This window comes from Pimephales promelas, chromosome 3, assembly GCF_988280905.1.
Source record: "Pimephales promelas chromosome 3, fPimPro1.hap1.1, whole genome shotgun sequence".
Taxonomy (NCBI): Eukaryota; Metazoa; Chordata; class Actinopteri; order Cypriniformes; family Leuciscidae; genus Pimephales; species Pimephales promelas.
Window position 1 is genome coordinate 1,100,312 of NC_142771.1, and position 14,449 is coordinate 1,114,760.

The 14,449-nt window shown below is 41.6% G+C and overlaps 2 protein-coding genes across 3 annotated transcripts; both read right to left on the reverse strand.

Annotated features, from left to right (window-relative positions):
- Window positions 1-977: 977 nt before the first annotated feature.
- On the reverse strand, window positions 978-2,378 carry LOC120484917 (GTPase IMAP family member 4-like). Its single transcript, XM_039680362.2, has one exon. The coding sequence runs from the start codon at window positions 2,376-2,378 to the stop codon at window positions 1,128-1,130; it is 1,251 nt and encodes a 416-aa protein (XP_039536296.2). The 3' UTR covers window positions 978-1,127.
- Window positions 2,379-5,666: 3,288 nt separating this feature from the next.
- On the reverse strand, window positions 5,667-13,428 carry LOC120477094 (uncharacterized). 2 transcript variants are annotated; one of them, XR_016155276.1, is made up of 2 exons: window positions 5,812-13,428; window positions 5,667-5,720 (listed from the first exon to the last, which is right to left on the reverse strand). XR_016155276.1 is itself a non-coding variant. In XM_089128999.1 (2 exons), exon 2 carries the CDS (start codon window positions 12,339-12,341, stop codon window positions 6,402-6,404), a length of 5,940 nt encoding a protein of 1,979 aa, XP_088985125.1. In that variant the 5' UTR covers window positions 12,342-13,027; window positions 13,119-13,428; the 3' UTR covers window positions 5,667-6,401. The 2 variants fall into 2 exon arrangements, 1 of the variants encoding a protein (XP_088985125.1); XM_089128999.1 differs by having other exon boundaries at window positions 5,667-13,027; window positions 13,119-13,428.
- Window positions 13,429-14,449: the final 1,021 nt, after the last annotated feature.

A 14,449-nucleotide genomic window follows, 5' to 3' on the forward strand; every position in this document is an offset into this window, starting at 1 on the left:
AAAAATTAACTCGTTAATTCAGAAAAACAGAGTAGATTTTTTTTTTCTTCAAGTGAATGCAATACGCCTCCGTAGCACTGGGCTCATTCTTGTTGTGAATTAAAAACCTTTGTAGTGTGTAAGGGCATGATTAAACAATAACTACTATTGTTTAACAGTGTTTTTATGCGTTTTGTTAAAGCAATTAGGGATTGCCAAGACCTCTTGCTACCCTCTAGATCCGCCACTGCTGGATTCGCTTGTATAAAGCTGTTGACGTGGCAGAGGAGTGCTTAAAGAGGCTAACACAGTCTTATCCCAAGACGTCATATAACTGACGTTTTGGGACGTATTTTGACCATACGTCAATATCCGCCTTTTTAGGGCCCCCTTAAACAAACATCGGTAGATGGCGATCCCGGGCCGTCATACAACTGACGCTTTACCTTTAACGTCAGTTAGGTTTAGGGTTAGGTTTAGGTCTGGGGTAGAGTTAGGATCCCATAACCTCATCTACCGACGTTTAAGGGGGCCCTAAAAAGGCGAATATTGACGTATGGTCAAAAGACGTCCCAAAACGTCAGTTATATGACGTCTTGGGATAAAGAGGCAGGGGCGCAACCTTGAAGATCTAACCATGATGTTCGTTAAGCACTGCCCAGACCCAGCTCTTTCTGCAGTGCTCACGTTCAAAACTGCTGACAAGTGGAAAGCTATGAAATTCAGGAAATGAAATTTGTTGGATTCAATCACTCTTAAAGTTATGTAGATCACACACACACACACACACACACACACACACAAATGACAAGAGCAATGCTAAAATTAAGTTAACTTTATGTGAAAATTTTATTTCAACAAACAGAAAAAATTAAGTAGTTTGTACAAAGACTTGTCTTGCTGGATCTACATAATAAAATTATGCAAAACAAACAAACATATTTTTTTAAGTAAATCAAGCATATTATTTTAATTTTAACAGTGCAAAATTTCTGACTTGGCAGATGTACAGCAGACCCACACTTAAACATGGAAAAAGTCAGATCTTCATGATATGTCTTTTTAATGATCTCCTCTTTATAATTAATTTGTTAAATTATTCAAGCTTAAATCCCCCTTTTGAAGGCAAGCATGTCTCTTTTCAGTTTTTACTTAGATGCATTTTCAAAAAGTTGTCGAAGTCTGCTAAAAACAGCAGATATTTGGTCTATTATTGTTTTTTCGTCTGTTGTTATTTGCTCGGAAAACATTTTTTCCATCTGCACAACATCATTCTGGATGGCCATACTTTTCAGTTTTTCCTCCTCATTTTCTTGCATCAATATTTCTATAATGTCCTTTTGATCATGTTTTATTTTTTCATCCTGTTGCATTTTTTCCATTATTTGTCCTTCCCTCTTCTCCAGTTCTCTACGTAGTTCCCCTATTTCTATTTTTAGGGTGGTGTTCTCCTTTAAAATGTCCTTCGGCTCTTTTCTAGTATCGTCTTCCACATGTCTCCTTCCATCAACACCATAACTGTGTCCACTCATTTTGTCATCATGTTCCTCCGAAACCTTTAACAGATCTCTGTCCCCTTCTTCTCTCACTGTCTGTTTTAAACCCTGGCGCTCTGTGCTTTGTGTGCTCTCCTTGTTCCAAGACTCTTGTTCATTTCCGTCCCCTTCCTCAGCATCACATCTGTTTCTTTGGCCCCCGTTTTCACTTCCAGATAGACTTTTATTTTGTACTGAATCATCTGCTTCTTTCCTAATCTGTTGTCTTAAGTCTTCACTCTGTTCATCCTTCTTGATGCAAAGTTTCACTTTTGGATACATAGCTGTCGCTGTCGTGAAATATTTTTCCTCATTACACGCCACCATCGTATTGATCTTCTCCAGAAGAGAAGAGACTTGATGGACATTGTTTTTGTCTCTGTTGTTGAAGACATGATATCTTCTTCCACATAACTGAATGATTGTCTTCAGATCTGACTGGACTTCTTTCAGGTAGTCTTCAATGGGTCTGCCCTCCAGATCATCCCCTTTGGTGAACAGCACGATCATGTATTTGGTGACTTCATCACCAAACTCCTTCAGGATACTCATAACTGTGTCTATCTCTTCATTGGTGAATCTGCCGATGGGCAGCACCAGGAGGAACACGTGTGGGCCAGGATGGGACATGTTAATGATATCCTGCTTGATGTCAGTTTCAAATTGAGAAGAATCACACCATCCAGGAGTGTCGATCACTTTGATTGTTTGCCCGTTTACAGTGGACGAGCTCAGTGAGCAAGCTTTAGTGACTCGCTCTGAGCTGGCCGCTGAGTGGAAGGACCGGTTACGAAGAAGAGTGTTCCCTGAAGCGCTCTTCCCTGCACCTTGCTTACCCAACAAAACTATTCTCAGATCATCCATTTTAGCCTTCCATTGGACAAAGAAAAAGAACAAATTACATGTGGTCTGTTGTCTGAACCAAGCATTCTTAAAGTTGGATAGTATTTGTTTTAACCAAATGCTATGTTTATATAATATCTTACTGTTAAACATTTGATTGCATTGATTATTCAAACCTCTATCCATTAATGAATAACTATTATAGTACCTCTTTAGTCTCTGTGCTCTATTGTTGTCCGTTTCTGCTACACTGAAAGCATTTCATGACAGCCAGCAAATGTATGGTTGTGTTCTGTGAAGATGCTCCGCCTCCATCTGTAAGTATACAGGTTAATCTCTGTGCCGGTTTGACAAGAGCTCCATCCACTGGAGCTCACTTGATTCAACAGCAGATCACTGATCATTTCTAGTGCAATGTATTAAAATGTAATGTACATTTTGGTCCGTTCCCATGCACTACAAAACAAGACATCACAAAACAAATTAAAAATATATTTATAATCAGTTACAGTTACATGGTGTCAATATTTTTGTCTAATTAATTGACAGCCCATTCTCACCCCCAAGGCGTCACCTAACTGACGCCTTTGGAAGCATTTGACCATGCTTCAATATCTGACGCTTTAGGCGCCCTTTAGCGTCAGTTAGATGACGCCCTGGGATCGCGTGTACCCTACACCTAAACCTAACCGCGTCCTCTAATGCTACGTTCACACCGGACGCGAATAGGGCGTCAGGCGCGGATGATTTCAACGTTAAGTCAATGCAAAGACGCTTTACGCGCGTGAAAAATTTCTGCGGCGCGAATGAGGCGTGGAGCGCGGCGCGGAAGACGCGAATACGCCTCATTCGCGCGTCAAGTTGGCGCGAATTGAGCGTTGTGCATTCACGCGCTTGACGCGAATTCGCGTCTGCCGCCCGAGTTGAAAAATCTGAACTTTGGCGTGAATTCGCGCCGCGTTAACCAATCAGGAGCCTGCTGCTTGCTCACGTGGTGAAGTGTTTGGATGCTTCAGTAAATTATTTTGTTAATATGACTAAATGCATGGTGGGATTATGCACAACAAAGCAAATGTTTCATCACTTAAAACATTATTTCTATATACGAGACATGTTATTCATTCCATATCTAGAAATAGTATTATGATGTAAAGACAATCAACATATGTGCATAAATTCGTGTCTGGACGTGAGAGAGAGAAAAAAATCACAGGACAGGTTAATAACGTTTGAAGGCTGGCTCTATTTATTATCAAAACAAAAATAAATGACAGCTAGATTAGATGGATGAGGGGCCGGGCGAGGGTGATCCTCGCTCCGATGCGGGACAACAGGTCATCAAACTGGGCGCGTGACAGGCGGAAGTACCACTGACAGCGGCCGTCATCCAGCGCAGCTCCTGGAGCGAGCAAACGGTGAAACTCGCCAAACGGTTCGGCTCTGAAGGGTCCGGTGGACACAAATATACGGCGACGATGATCCCCACGCCGCTGTTCTGCTCTCCAGAGTAAATACAGAGCGGTAACTCTTGATGAATGCTCGGTCGACATAAAAACAATGGCCGCCAACGGATTTTGATTCTGACGCGCGTAAATTTAGCTTCAAACTTTACGCGCGCCAGTTTCGCTCTTGACACGCGAATTAACACTAGTGGTCAAGCGTCAAACTAGACGCGTCAGGCACGAATTTGACGCGCGATTCGCGTCCGGTGTGAACGTAGCATAACTGACGCTTTCCTTTAGACATGTAAGTGACGCTAAAGGGCGCCTAAAACGTCAAATATTGAAGCATGGTCAAAGGTGACGCCTTGGGGTGAGAATGCGTTGCAATTGAAATCATGAAACTTTATATACACTATTAAAACATTATGGAATTGGATTGTGCGCTCATGCCTAACATATGTGTTTGGTTTAGAGTTTTATTTTAGTTTATTTTGTTGTTTGCAATGCCAAATGGACAATAAAAGGAAATTGAAATTGATTCTGAAGGTTTGGACATTTATTTATTTGATTCAAGACATAGGCTCGCGTCAGAAACAGACAAATTAAACCATCTGCGTCACTGCACTGTTCATGTTTCAGTGCTGAAAACAGCAGAGAAATGTTTTAAAGAACCACATGACTATATACATATATATATAGTGTTGCAGAACAAACATTTATTCATATTTGGAAAGTGTACAGTGATGTGCATTTAAGCCAGTGAAAATGACTCCATAAAATATGAGCTCTTCAACCGTAATTTCTATATTTTACTCTCAGGAAAGATCACATTTCAGAAGAAAGTCCTATGGGTATTAACATTTATGACATTATTTGAATATGTAGAGCACAAGAGGGCGCTATTGTCACTAATGAAATCATGAAAGTGAAAGGAAAGTGTAAGTAAGGCGAGTTAAATATCGAGTGTGTGTTGTGAAGAACCGCTTATTTACTTCACAGCCGTTTGCAGCATCGAGTCAAAAGAGTCAACCGAGATTTTAGTGGAGAGCGATAGGCCTACACACACACACACACACACACACGATTGGCTAGTTGTCTCACAAATAGGCTATTGTTGTTTTAAATACTTCCACGCATGCCAGCATGACGACACTCTTAGTGTGTTTACTAGTTTTTTTTCCTCCGTTCTGTCACTGATGGAGATTTGGTTCCAGTGCCACTGTCGCCTTTCTACGCCGATGTCTTTGGGGACATTTTCTATTAAACAAACTTATTACAACATAAAACATTTTCCTATTATCTCTGTAAAGCTGATTTGAAACAATCTGTAATGTAAAAGCCCTATATAAATAAAGCTGACTTCAGTTGCCATGTCAACACTATTGATATAAAAATGCGCCAAAATTCAGAAATCTATATAAGCTTGTTTCCGCCACTGAATAAAATAATAATTCCGACTCTTTATCTGACAATTGCGAGAGATGAAGTCAGAAATGTGAGAAATAAAGTCGCAGTTGCGAGAAAAAAAAAAAAAAAAAAACACAAACCCATGTCACTACCATATCTTCACTCACGGTCACGGAGGAGCCCAAACATTTATTTTTTCAGTGTGTGTTTGCTCAAATGAGCAAGAAAATGTTTTTTCGTTAGCCTATTGTGAGGCCTACTTTACATGAAAAAAGTAGACCTTCTACAGTTTTAAAAGATGATTTTATTTTAGCTGTTATGAAAAAAATAAATTCAAGTGAGCACCGCCTCGTTTGTCGAACAATGTATTAAGGCCAATGAAAAGTATCTGGTAAGAATAACAATGCATTAAATCACAGTACACATTTGTAACTACTCGCTGATTACAAACAGTCCACGCTTCCGAAGTACTGATGTCCATTTTTGTTTATTTATTCCAGAGACACCGTGAAAACTAGACACAAAGGAAAACCAAACCATAATTTTACACACAACACCACTACAAACACAAACCAACATAATATACAAAGTATTAAAACATTTACCGTATTCGCCTGGTAACCAACAGTAGATTTAAGTCAGGAGCACTATCCTGCGGTCTTAGTTTCACATCACATCATTACATTGACGCTAACACGTCCAGCTGAATTAATCAGCACACACAGGATCACATGACCTCAACTTCAACGATAGAATAATAATAAAATACAAACGGCAAACAAATTAAGAAATTCACCATACAGAAATACACATTTAAACTATGAAATCACAAAATAAACTATAAAGTCAAAATAAACATTAACCACTCAAATCACCAAAATATCATCCCCTGAGCTGACCTTCCAGCGTCAGCTACACTCCCACCAAATTACCATTGAGTGATAAGAAACAAACACAACCAATCAAATGGTAATTTCCAAGCTCCAACAGGAAACATGAAAATCGGCAAAAAAGGCAAAACACAAAAAAAAACACAAAAAAAGGTTCATATTTCATAATTACACAATCTTCTGTTAAAATGAACAAATTGTTCACCATTCTTCACATTCTACTGTCAACCAGCATTAGGGCAGCACAAATCAACATATCACAGCATGGTACTAACATGATTCAACTTCTAATGAGTGATAAGATATTAATTTTCACCTTTTGCTACAAGAACTACCAATTTTTGGATGGGTCGTTCAATAACAGAGGGTTTAGTGAGGCGTTCACCCCTTTTCCCCAACTTCCGATCACCAATCTGTATTTTAGCTTTCCGTACCAGTCCATCATCAGCCTTGCAAACTTCAACGACCCTAGCCAACCTCCATTCGTTGCGGGGAGTTTCCTCTTCCTTAACAATGACAATGTCCCCCACTTGCACATTCCGCCTTAGTGCATGCCATCTTTGCCTTAGAGAGATATTAGCAAGATATTCTTTCCTCCATCTGCTCCAAAACTGTTCACTCAAATACTGCACCTGCCTCCAACGTTTCTTTGCATAAAGATCTTCCTTAACAAATGCACCCGGAGGAGGAAGTGGGACAGACGACTTCATGGTAAGCAGGTGATTGGGGGTTAAGGGCTCTGGACTTGTAGGATCACTGAGACCATCCACTGTCAATGGCCGATTGTTGACTATTGACATAGCTTCATAGAAGAATGTACGTAAAGAGGCATCATTAAGTCTTCCACTACTTAGTGCCAAAACTGAACTCATCACACCCTTTACAGTTCGAATCTGCCGTTCCCAGACACCTCCAGCGTGACTTGAACTGGGTGCATTCAGGCAGAAATCGCACTGCTTCTCTGCCAGATATGCTGCCACTCTCTCTTTACTCACTTCTTTTAAAGCTTTCTTCAACTCATTCCTTGCCCCCATGAAGTTTGTTCCTTGGTCTGATCTAATATGTCTGACAGCTCCACGGATGGCTAGAAAACACCGTAAAGCGTTGATGAATGCATCAGTCGTCATGTCCTCCAACATCTCTACGTGGACTGCTCTGGAGCAAAGACAAGTAAAAAGAAGGCCATATCGTTTATGTGTTTTACGACCTTGCTTGGTGTAAAAAGGACCAAAACAGTCCATGCCACAATAGGTAAATGGCGGGGAGGGGTCAGTTCGGTCATGGGGCAAGTCCGCCATCCGTTGTTGTTCTGGCGGCCTACGTGCTCTCCTACAAGGAACACACTGTCGTATGTAGTGCGCTACCACCTTACTGCCACCCATGATCCAAAAGCCATTGGCTCGCAGTTCATTCAGAGTCTGTCCCCTGCCTTGATGTTGAATTTTTTGATGATAGTGTGCCAATACAAGGTATGTGATCAGACCATTACTTGGAAGGATTGCTGGGTATCGTAATTCAAGAGGAGCACATGCCCTCCTCAATCGTCCTCCCACCCTCATTATTCCATCCTGCATGAATGGATCAAGCTGATACAGAGGATGGCTTGAAGGCAGCCTGCCCGAGTCCTGACTGAGTACATTCAACTCTTCTTTGAAAGCATCCTGTTGTGCAAGCTGAATAAGAGTAAATGAGGCCCTCCTCCTCTCCTCGACATTTAAAGATGTTGGAGTCTTCATCTTCCTTGCTAATCTTTGGATGCGAGCAATGACATTCACAGCTGTAGTCCATTTTGATAGTCGTGATAGTCGCTGTTGAAAATCCACCTCAGTCATAATCTCGGTCCTCAATACCTGGACAGCCTTGACCTCCGGGTCTCCCACCGACAGCTCCAACGTTCCTTGTTTAGCAAATATCTCTTTCTCCCAGAGGAATCTGGGCCCTGTCAACCAGTTTGAACTGATCAACTCCTCTACAGTAAGGCCCCTCGAGGCATGGTCAGCAGGATTCTCTTCTGTATTGATGTAATACCACTGTCTTGGATCGGTGGCCTCCCGAATTCTCTGGACCCGGTTAGCAACAAAGACATGAAATCTTCTTGCTTCATTGTTGATATAGCCAAGGACCACTTGAGAATCTGTCCAGAAATATTCTCTATCGACTCTGAGTGCCAACTCCTCTTTCAACGTACTACTAACAGCAGCAGAGATGACTGCTGCAGTTAACTCTAATCTTGGTATAGTGACAACTTTGATGGGAGCAACTCTTGCTTTACCCATAACTAAAGCACAATGTATCTTACTTTCACTCATCAATCTGATATAAGAGCACTGCCCATAGCCTTGACTGCTAGCATCAGAAAAGTGGTGCAATTCAATGCTCAGAATCGGCCCAAAATTTGGAGGGGCGAAACATCGTGGAATCTGTACCTTCCCTAGGTTGGGCAGATCATTCAACCAACTCTCCCACCTTGGTCTCAGTTCAGAGGGTAACGGTTCATCCCAACTGATGCCCTTCTGGCACATCTCCTGCAGGACCTTCTTGCCAGATATGACAAATGGGGCCAAAAACCCCAAAGGGTCATAGACTGAAGCCACCATGGACAGAATTCCACGTCGTGTCGCAGGTTTCCTTTCAAGAACAACCTTGAATGTGAATACATCATTCTCTACATCCCACCTTACGCCCAAGACATTTTGTACTGGAAGAAAGTCATGGTGAAAGTCAACGTTCTTTACTTCAGCAGCATGATCACACGGACTGATTGACTCCAACACTTCTCGGTTGTTTGAAATAAACTTGTGAAGATGCAGCTTTCCCTTAGCACACACGGCCTGAGCTTCCTTCACCAGCTTGATTGCTACCTCAACAGATTCCAGGCTTACAAGGCCGTCGTCCACATAAAAATGGTTCCTGATAAACCCCGCTGCCAAAGGATACTCACTCTCATTCATATTGGCGAGATACTTCAGGCCATAATTGGCGCAGCCTGGAGAAGATGATGCTCCAAAAAGGTGTACTTTCATGCGATATTCTCTGGGTTCTGCGTCGGTATCCCCATTTGCCCACCACAGAAAACGCAGATAGTCCCGATCTTCTTTAATAACATGAAATCTATGAAACATTTTCTCAATGTCACACATGACAGCGATAGGGTGTTTACGGAAACGGCAAAGCACTCCAGTCAATCCATTGGTAAGGTCAGGCCCTGTCAATAGATGGTCATTTAACGCGGTACCTTCATACCTAGCGGCGCAGTCAAAGACTATCCTGATCTTATTTGGTTTCCTATGGTGATAGACGCCTTGATGGGGAATATACCACACATTACCCGGGTCTGGTTGCTCATTTGCTATTTCCGCATCTCCATCTCTGAAGACATCTTCCATAAACTTCACATAGTCCTGTCTGAATTGAGGATTCTTGTCCAGTTTCCTCTTGAGGTGCTTCAACCGTCCTAATGCAAGACTCCTATTATTTGGAAGCTGAGGCCGTATTTTAAAAGGAAGAGGCATCTCAAGATGGCCATACTCATTTTGATAGACACCCTCTTTTACTACCTGCAGGAACTGAATATCATCTTGTGATTTACTCTTTTCACCGGATGAAATATCTATAAAATCCAGCTCAAGTGCCCTAATAACAGTGGCAGGTGTCACGGAGGGGAGTTCTCTGACTGATATGCGATGGCATAAACCAGTCCCAAACTTGGAGTTTACACATCCTGGAGTTCCTCCTATGATGCTCCAGCCAAGGTCCGTCTTGATGGCATAAGGCTCTTCATCCCCACCAGTGATGACCTGTCGTGGCATCAGTGCTCTGGAGCAATCATAGCCGATCAATAGACCTACTCCACAATCCATCCGTACGGGCATTTCATTAGCGATCACCTCTAGGTGTCTCCACCGTTTAGCTGTTTCGCAGGTTGGAATATGTGTGGGCACAAAGGGAATAAAGTCTCTTGTGTAAACAGGAGGCAGACAGATAGGGATGTCCGAAGAAAATCCTCTAACCTGAAGTCCACTTACACTGTGACTCATTACAACAGAGTCTTTTTCCATCATTGTGGAAAGCTTTAGTTTTACCGGTTCCATTAATGCCTGCAAGCTTTCACACACTTCCTGATCCACAAATGTGTGACTACTCTGGGTGTCTAGTAAAGCATATACACAGACTTCAGACTCTGAGTTAGATAAAGACAGCCATACTGGGACAATCATAGATGTTATATCACCTTCTCCACCCTTCGTACAGCATGTTAGAGAGAATGCATTCTCTTCCGTCTGCAAAGCTATCCGTGGAGACGACTTGTTTTCTGGCTGACGATCTTCATGTAATGAAGTGGGGTGGCGCTTCTTGCATAACCCACACACAGCTCTATTTCTGCAGTCTTTGGAGCCATGCCCTCTTCTTAAACATGCAAAGCACAACTTATTCTCCATGACAAACTTCCTCTTTTCCTCTACTTCCCTTTCCATTAGTTTTGGACATTCCTGAATAGAATGACGATCATCACAGAACATACATTCAACTGAATTTAGGCCACTCACAAAGGTAGTTTTCTTCCTACAAGTCTCTTCAGTCTCACGGTCGGTAAGGTCACTGAATTCAGCCGTAGCATATGCTGCATCTAAAGCCTTCGCAGTGGTTGCAAACGTGTTTACTCTTGAACGCTTTATTTCCTTAGATGGCTTCTCTTCAACAGTCTTTAGTGCATACAATGATGACACAGGATTGCACGCTATGCGTGCTTCTTTTGATACAAATGAGGCAAACTGATTAAAGCTTGGATAATCTTGGTCTTTATCCAGCTGTTCTGTGACATAACGGTTCCACCTGCTTGTCACCCAGAAAGGAAGCTTGGCCAGTATCCTCTGATTTTCCTCGCAATCATTCAGCACTTGAAGACCCTTAATATGCGGCAAAGCATCACTACATGATTGTAGGAAGTCACTGAACTCTCTTAACTTGACGTACTCGGCTGCACCAATCTTAGGCCACCTATTAAGTTTCTCTCTAAAGGCACGTTGCACCACAAAGGAGTGACCATATCTGGCATTCAACTTCTCCCACGCTTGCTGATAGGCCTGTTCATCTTTCCTGTAGAAGCTACCTTCCAGAGCCGATCTTGCCTCACCGTCAACATACTTCTGTAAGTAGAAGAGCTTATCTGCGGGATTTGAGCACCGTCCCTCTATTAGAGCTTTAAAGGTGGTGCTCCATTCTATAAACTTCAATGGGTCGCCATAAAATACAAAGGGTTCTGGAGCTGGGAGTCGAGATAGAGCCATAGACCCTTGTAAGGCCTGTACTAAGGATACTTCACTTCTTGTAACTTGCTGATTCAAACATGTGTTAGGAACCAGGGGGCTGTGGTTACTCACGTCACATACTGAATCACACCGTTGACTTTTTATCCTTGACTCCTCCTCAGTATACACTCTGAGCCTTGCCTCCATAACCTCAATGTCTCTACGATCTTCCAGCTTCTTCAGTTGCTGCCTTTGTGCTTCGATGTCAGCCTCCATTTCCACTTCAGCCTTTTTCGCGGCCAACAGCGCGGCAGTCTCTGCTCTCTTAGCTGAAATGCTTTCAGACTCCGATGCAGGTTTAGAATGATTGCTAACGACCGTAGCTCTACCCACCGTGGATCCATATATAGACCTAGCGTACTCGCAGTCCAGTAGCATACGTAACCTTGCTCTCTCAGCTTCAGCATCAAATTCTATGCCATCTTCCACCATGCGTACCCTCATTAATTTCATCAAGTCTGCCGTTACAGCCGAACATGCATCAATTTTTCTCCTAGTTTCTTGGCTTGGTGGTGCTTGGAGTCGCATGTTATCATATAACTCTTTCAATTCAAACTCTTGCCTCTCAACCTCATCCATCATGTCACACAAGTCTTTTTCAGAGCACTCACGTTTTAACTTTGAACGAACATCTCTGGCTTGAGACTTCCATTTCTCATATACAGATTTAAACTTCCTCTCCTTTTGAATCAGTTCTTGCTCTTTTAACTCCTGCATCTTTGGAGTTAAACGTTTATCACGGGAGGATTTTCTGATTTCAGTCGTCTCTAATAACACAGAATTAAGCTCTTTACGCCTTGCCTCAGATTTCTCGGTGCATGATGCACATGATACATGTCGAGGCCTCACAACACCATCCAAATTCTCTGCCAATAAATCTACTTGCTCTGATAATGGAGAATCATTTTGTTCAGCTGACTCACCCTGGACTGACATTTTTCTAAAAAATTTGTGCTTTTACAAATAGTACAAAATATGACGTTTATGATCGCAATAGATAGTAGTGAAACAATCTTAGACTGAGTAACAAATTAACTTAAATGCCCTTAACACTTAGACATTTATCTACTTAAGAAATCTTAAACACATTACAATCATGCAGTTAAGAATCAGTTATCTCTGGAACTTTTTTTTTTTTTTTTTACTTAAAACTATCCATCATTTACAAAAAGGATCATTTGACATTGCACATCTAACCTGCTGATACGCAGCTGACACAAAGTTGCGTGAGAAGATCCTCCATTGACGGTCATGTAGCAGATTTGCACACTAAAGCTCGCAACGGTCCATCATAGAAGGCAAACACTGCACGCCAAGTCCTTTAAGTTCACCACGGGACACAATCGAACGTCACGCGAAGTCCAAGGAAGGCACAACAGATCCGCACACCGAAGACAGCAGCATCGGCGATCACCACGGAAAACAGTTCATCCGCGTGCAGAGACTTGGAAGTGGCAGGCTGCTCGCCGAAACTGGAGGATCACCGCCAAAGCACATCTCATAGTCGGTAGAATGGAATTAGGTTACGTTTTCACTGTAACTACTCGCTGATTACAAACAGTCCACGCTTCCGAAGTACTGATGTCCATTTTTGTTTATTTATTCCAGAGACACCGTGAAAACTAGACACAAAGGAAAACCAAACCATAATTTTACACACAACACCACTACAAACACAAACCAACATAATATACAAAGTATTAAAACATTTACCGTATTCGCCTGGTAACCAACAGTAGATTTAAGTCAGGAGCACTATCCTGCGGTCTTAGTTTCACATCACATCATTACATTGACGCTAACACGTCCAGCTGAATTAATCAGCACACACAGGATCACATGACCTCAACTTCAACGATAGAATAATAATAAAATACAAACGGCAAACAAATTAAGAAATTCACCATACAGAAATACACATTTAAACTATGAAATCACAAAATAAACTATAAAGTCAAAATAAACATTAACCACTCAAATCACCAAAATATCATCCCCTGAGCTGACCTTCCAGCGTCAGCTACAACATTAATTAACCACAATAAATTAAATAAATTAAGTGATGTCTCTAGTCAAGTGAACTATACAACAAAAAAAAAATCAAAAATAACATTTGTTCGAGCGATCAAAAGCAGCAAGCAAGAGCAGATCAAGTGGAATGATGATCAATCGCGCGCGCGAGGGTGTGTGGAATGATCATGTGCGCGCGCCTAAGAATGATCATAAGTCCCCACCTCTAGGACAATTAACTCCTGTACTTATTATAATAAGTATGTTTTAATCTGTCTTGATCAACTGTGTTCTTCAGCAATGACTGATCAGAAGGCGACTCTAGAACTTAAAGTGTACACGGTAGCTTCCCAGAGTATAATAAAATTAATTAACCCCCTTTTCTACTATCAGCCTACAAGACAGGAGGAATGCCCCTACTCCAAGATGACAGAAATGGTAGATGTGTTTATTCTAAATAAAATAAAGGAAATGATTGTAAATGCAAAAAATGAACTTTTGTTTCACATCACATTCGAATATATATAAAAAAACAATCACAGAATTAAAGCTTAACCTAGCTTCAAGCTTAAGTTCAGTCTCTCTCCTTAATGCAGAAATACTCAAGTCAAACAAAATAAAAAACAACAACAGCTTCAACAGAATATTCAGGTGAGGATCAGTTCAGTCCGCAGTACATGATGAATATTACATTTCACATCAGATATTTTTTTTCAATCAACATACCTGAGAAATATTCACATCATAACTCAATGTTTACATTTTACCTCACTGGAGAACTGGGCTGGCGTTGGACTGTCCAGGAATGGCAGGGAAATCAGAACTTGTTCAAAGATAGGAAGTCTTTTCCTTATTCACACACAGGAAAGTGAATGATTTTCCAAAAAATTAAAAGAAATATTATTTTTACACAACGAGTCAGTCTCTAAATGCGGATTCACGCACTTATGCAAACTAAATTGTCCGTACAACAGTCCATGCAAGTGTTAAATGGGCTATATGCACGCATAAGTTCCGCATTTGACGTAAGGATG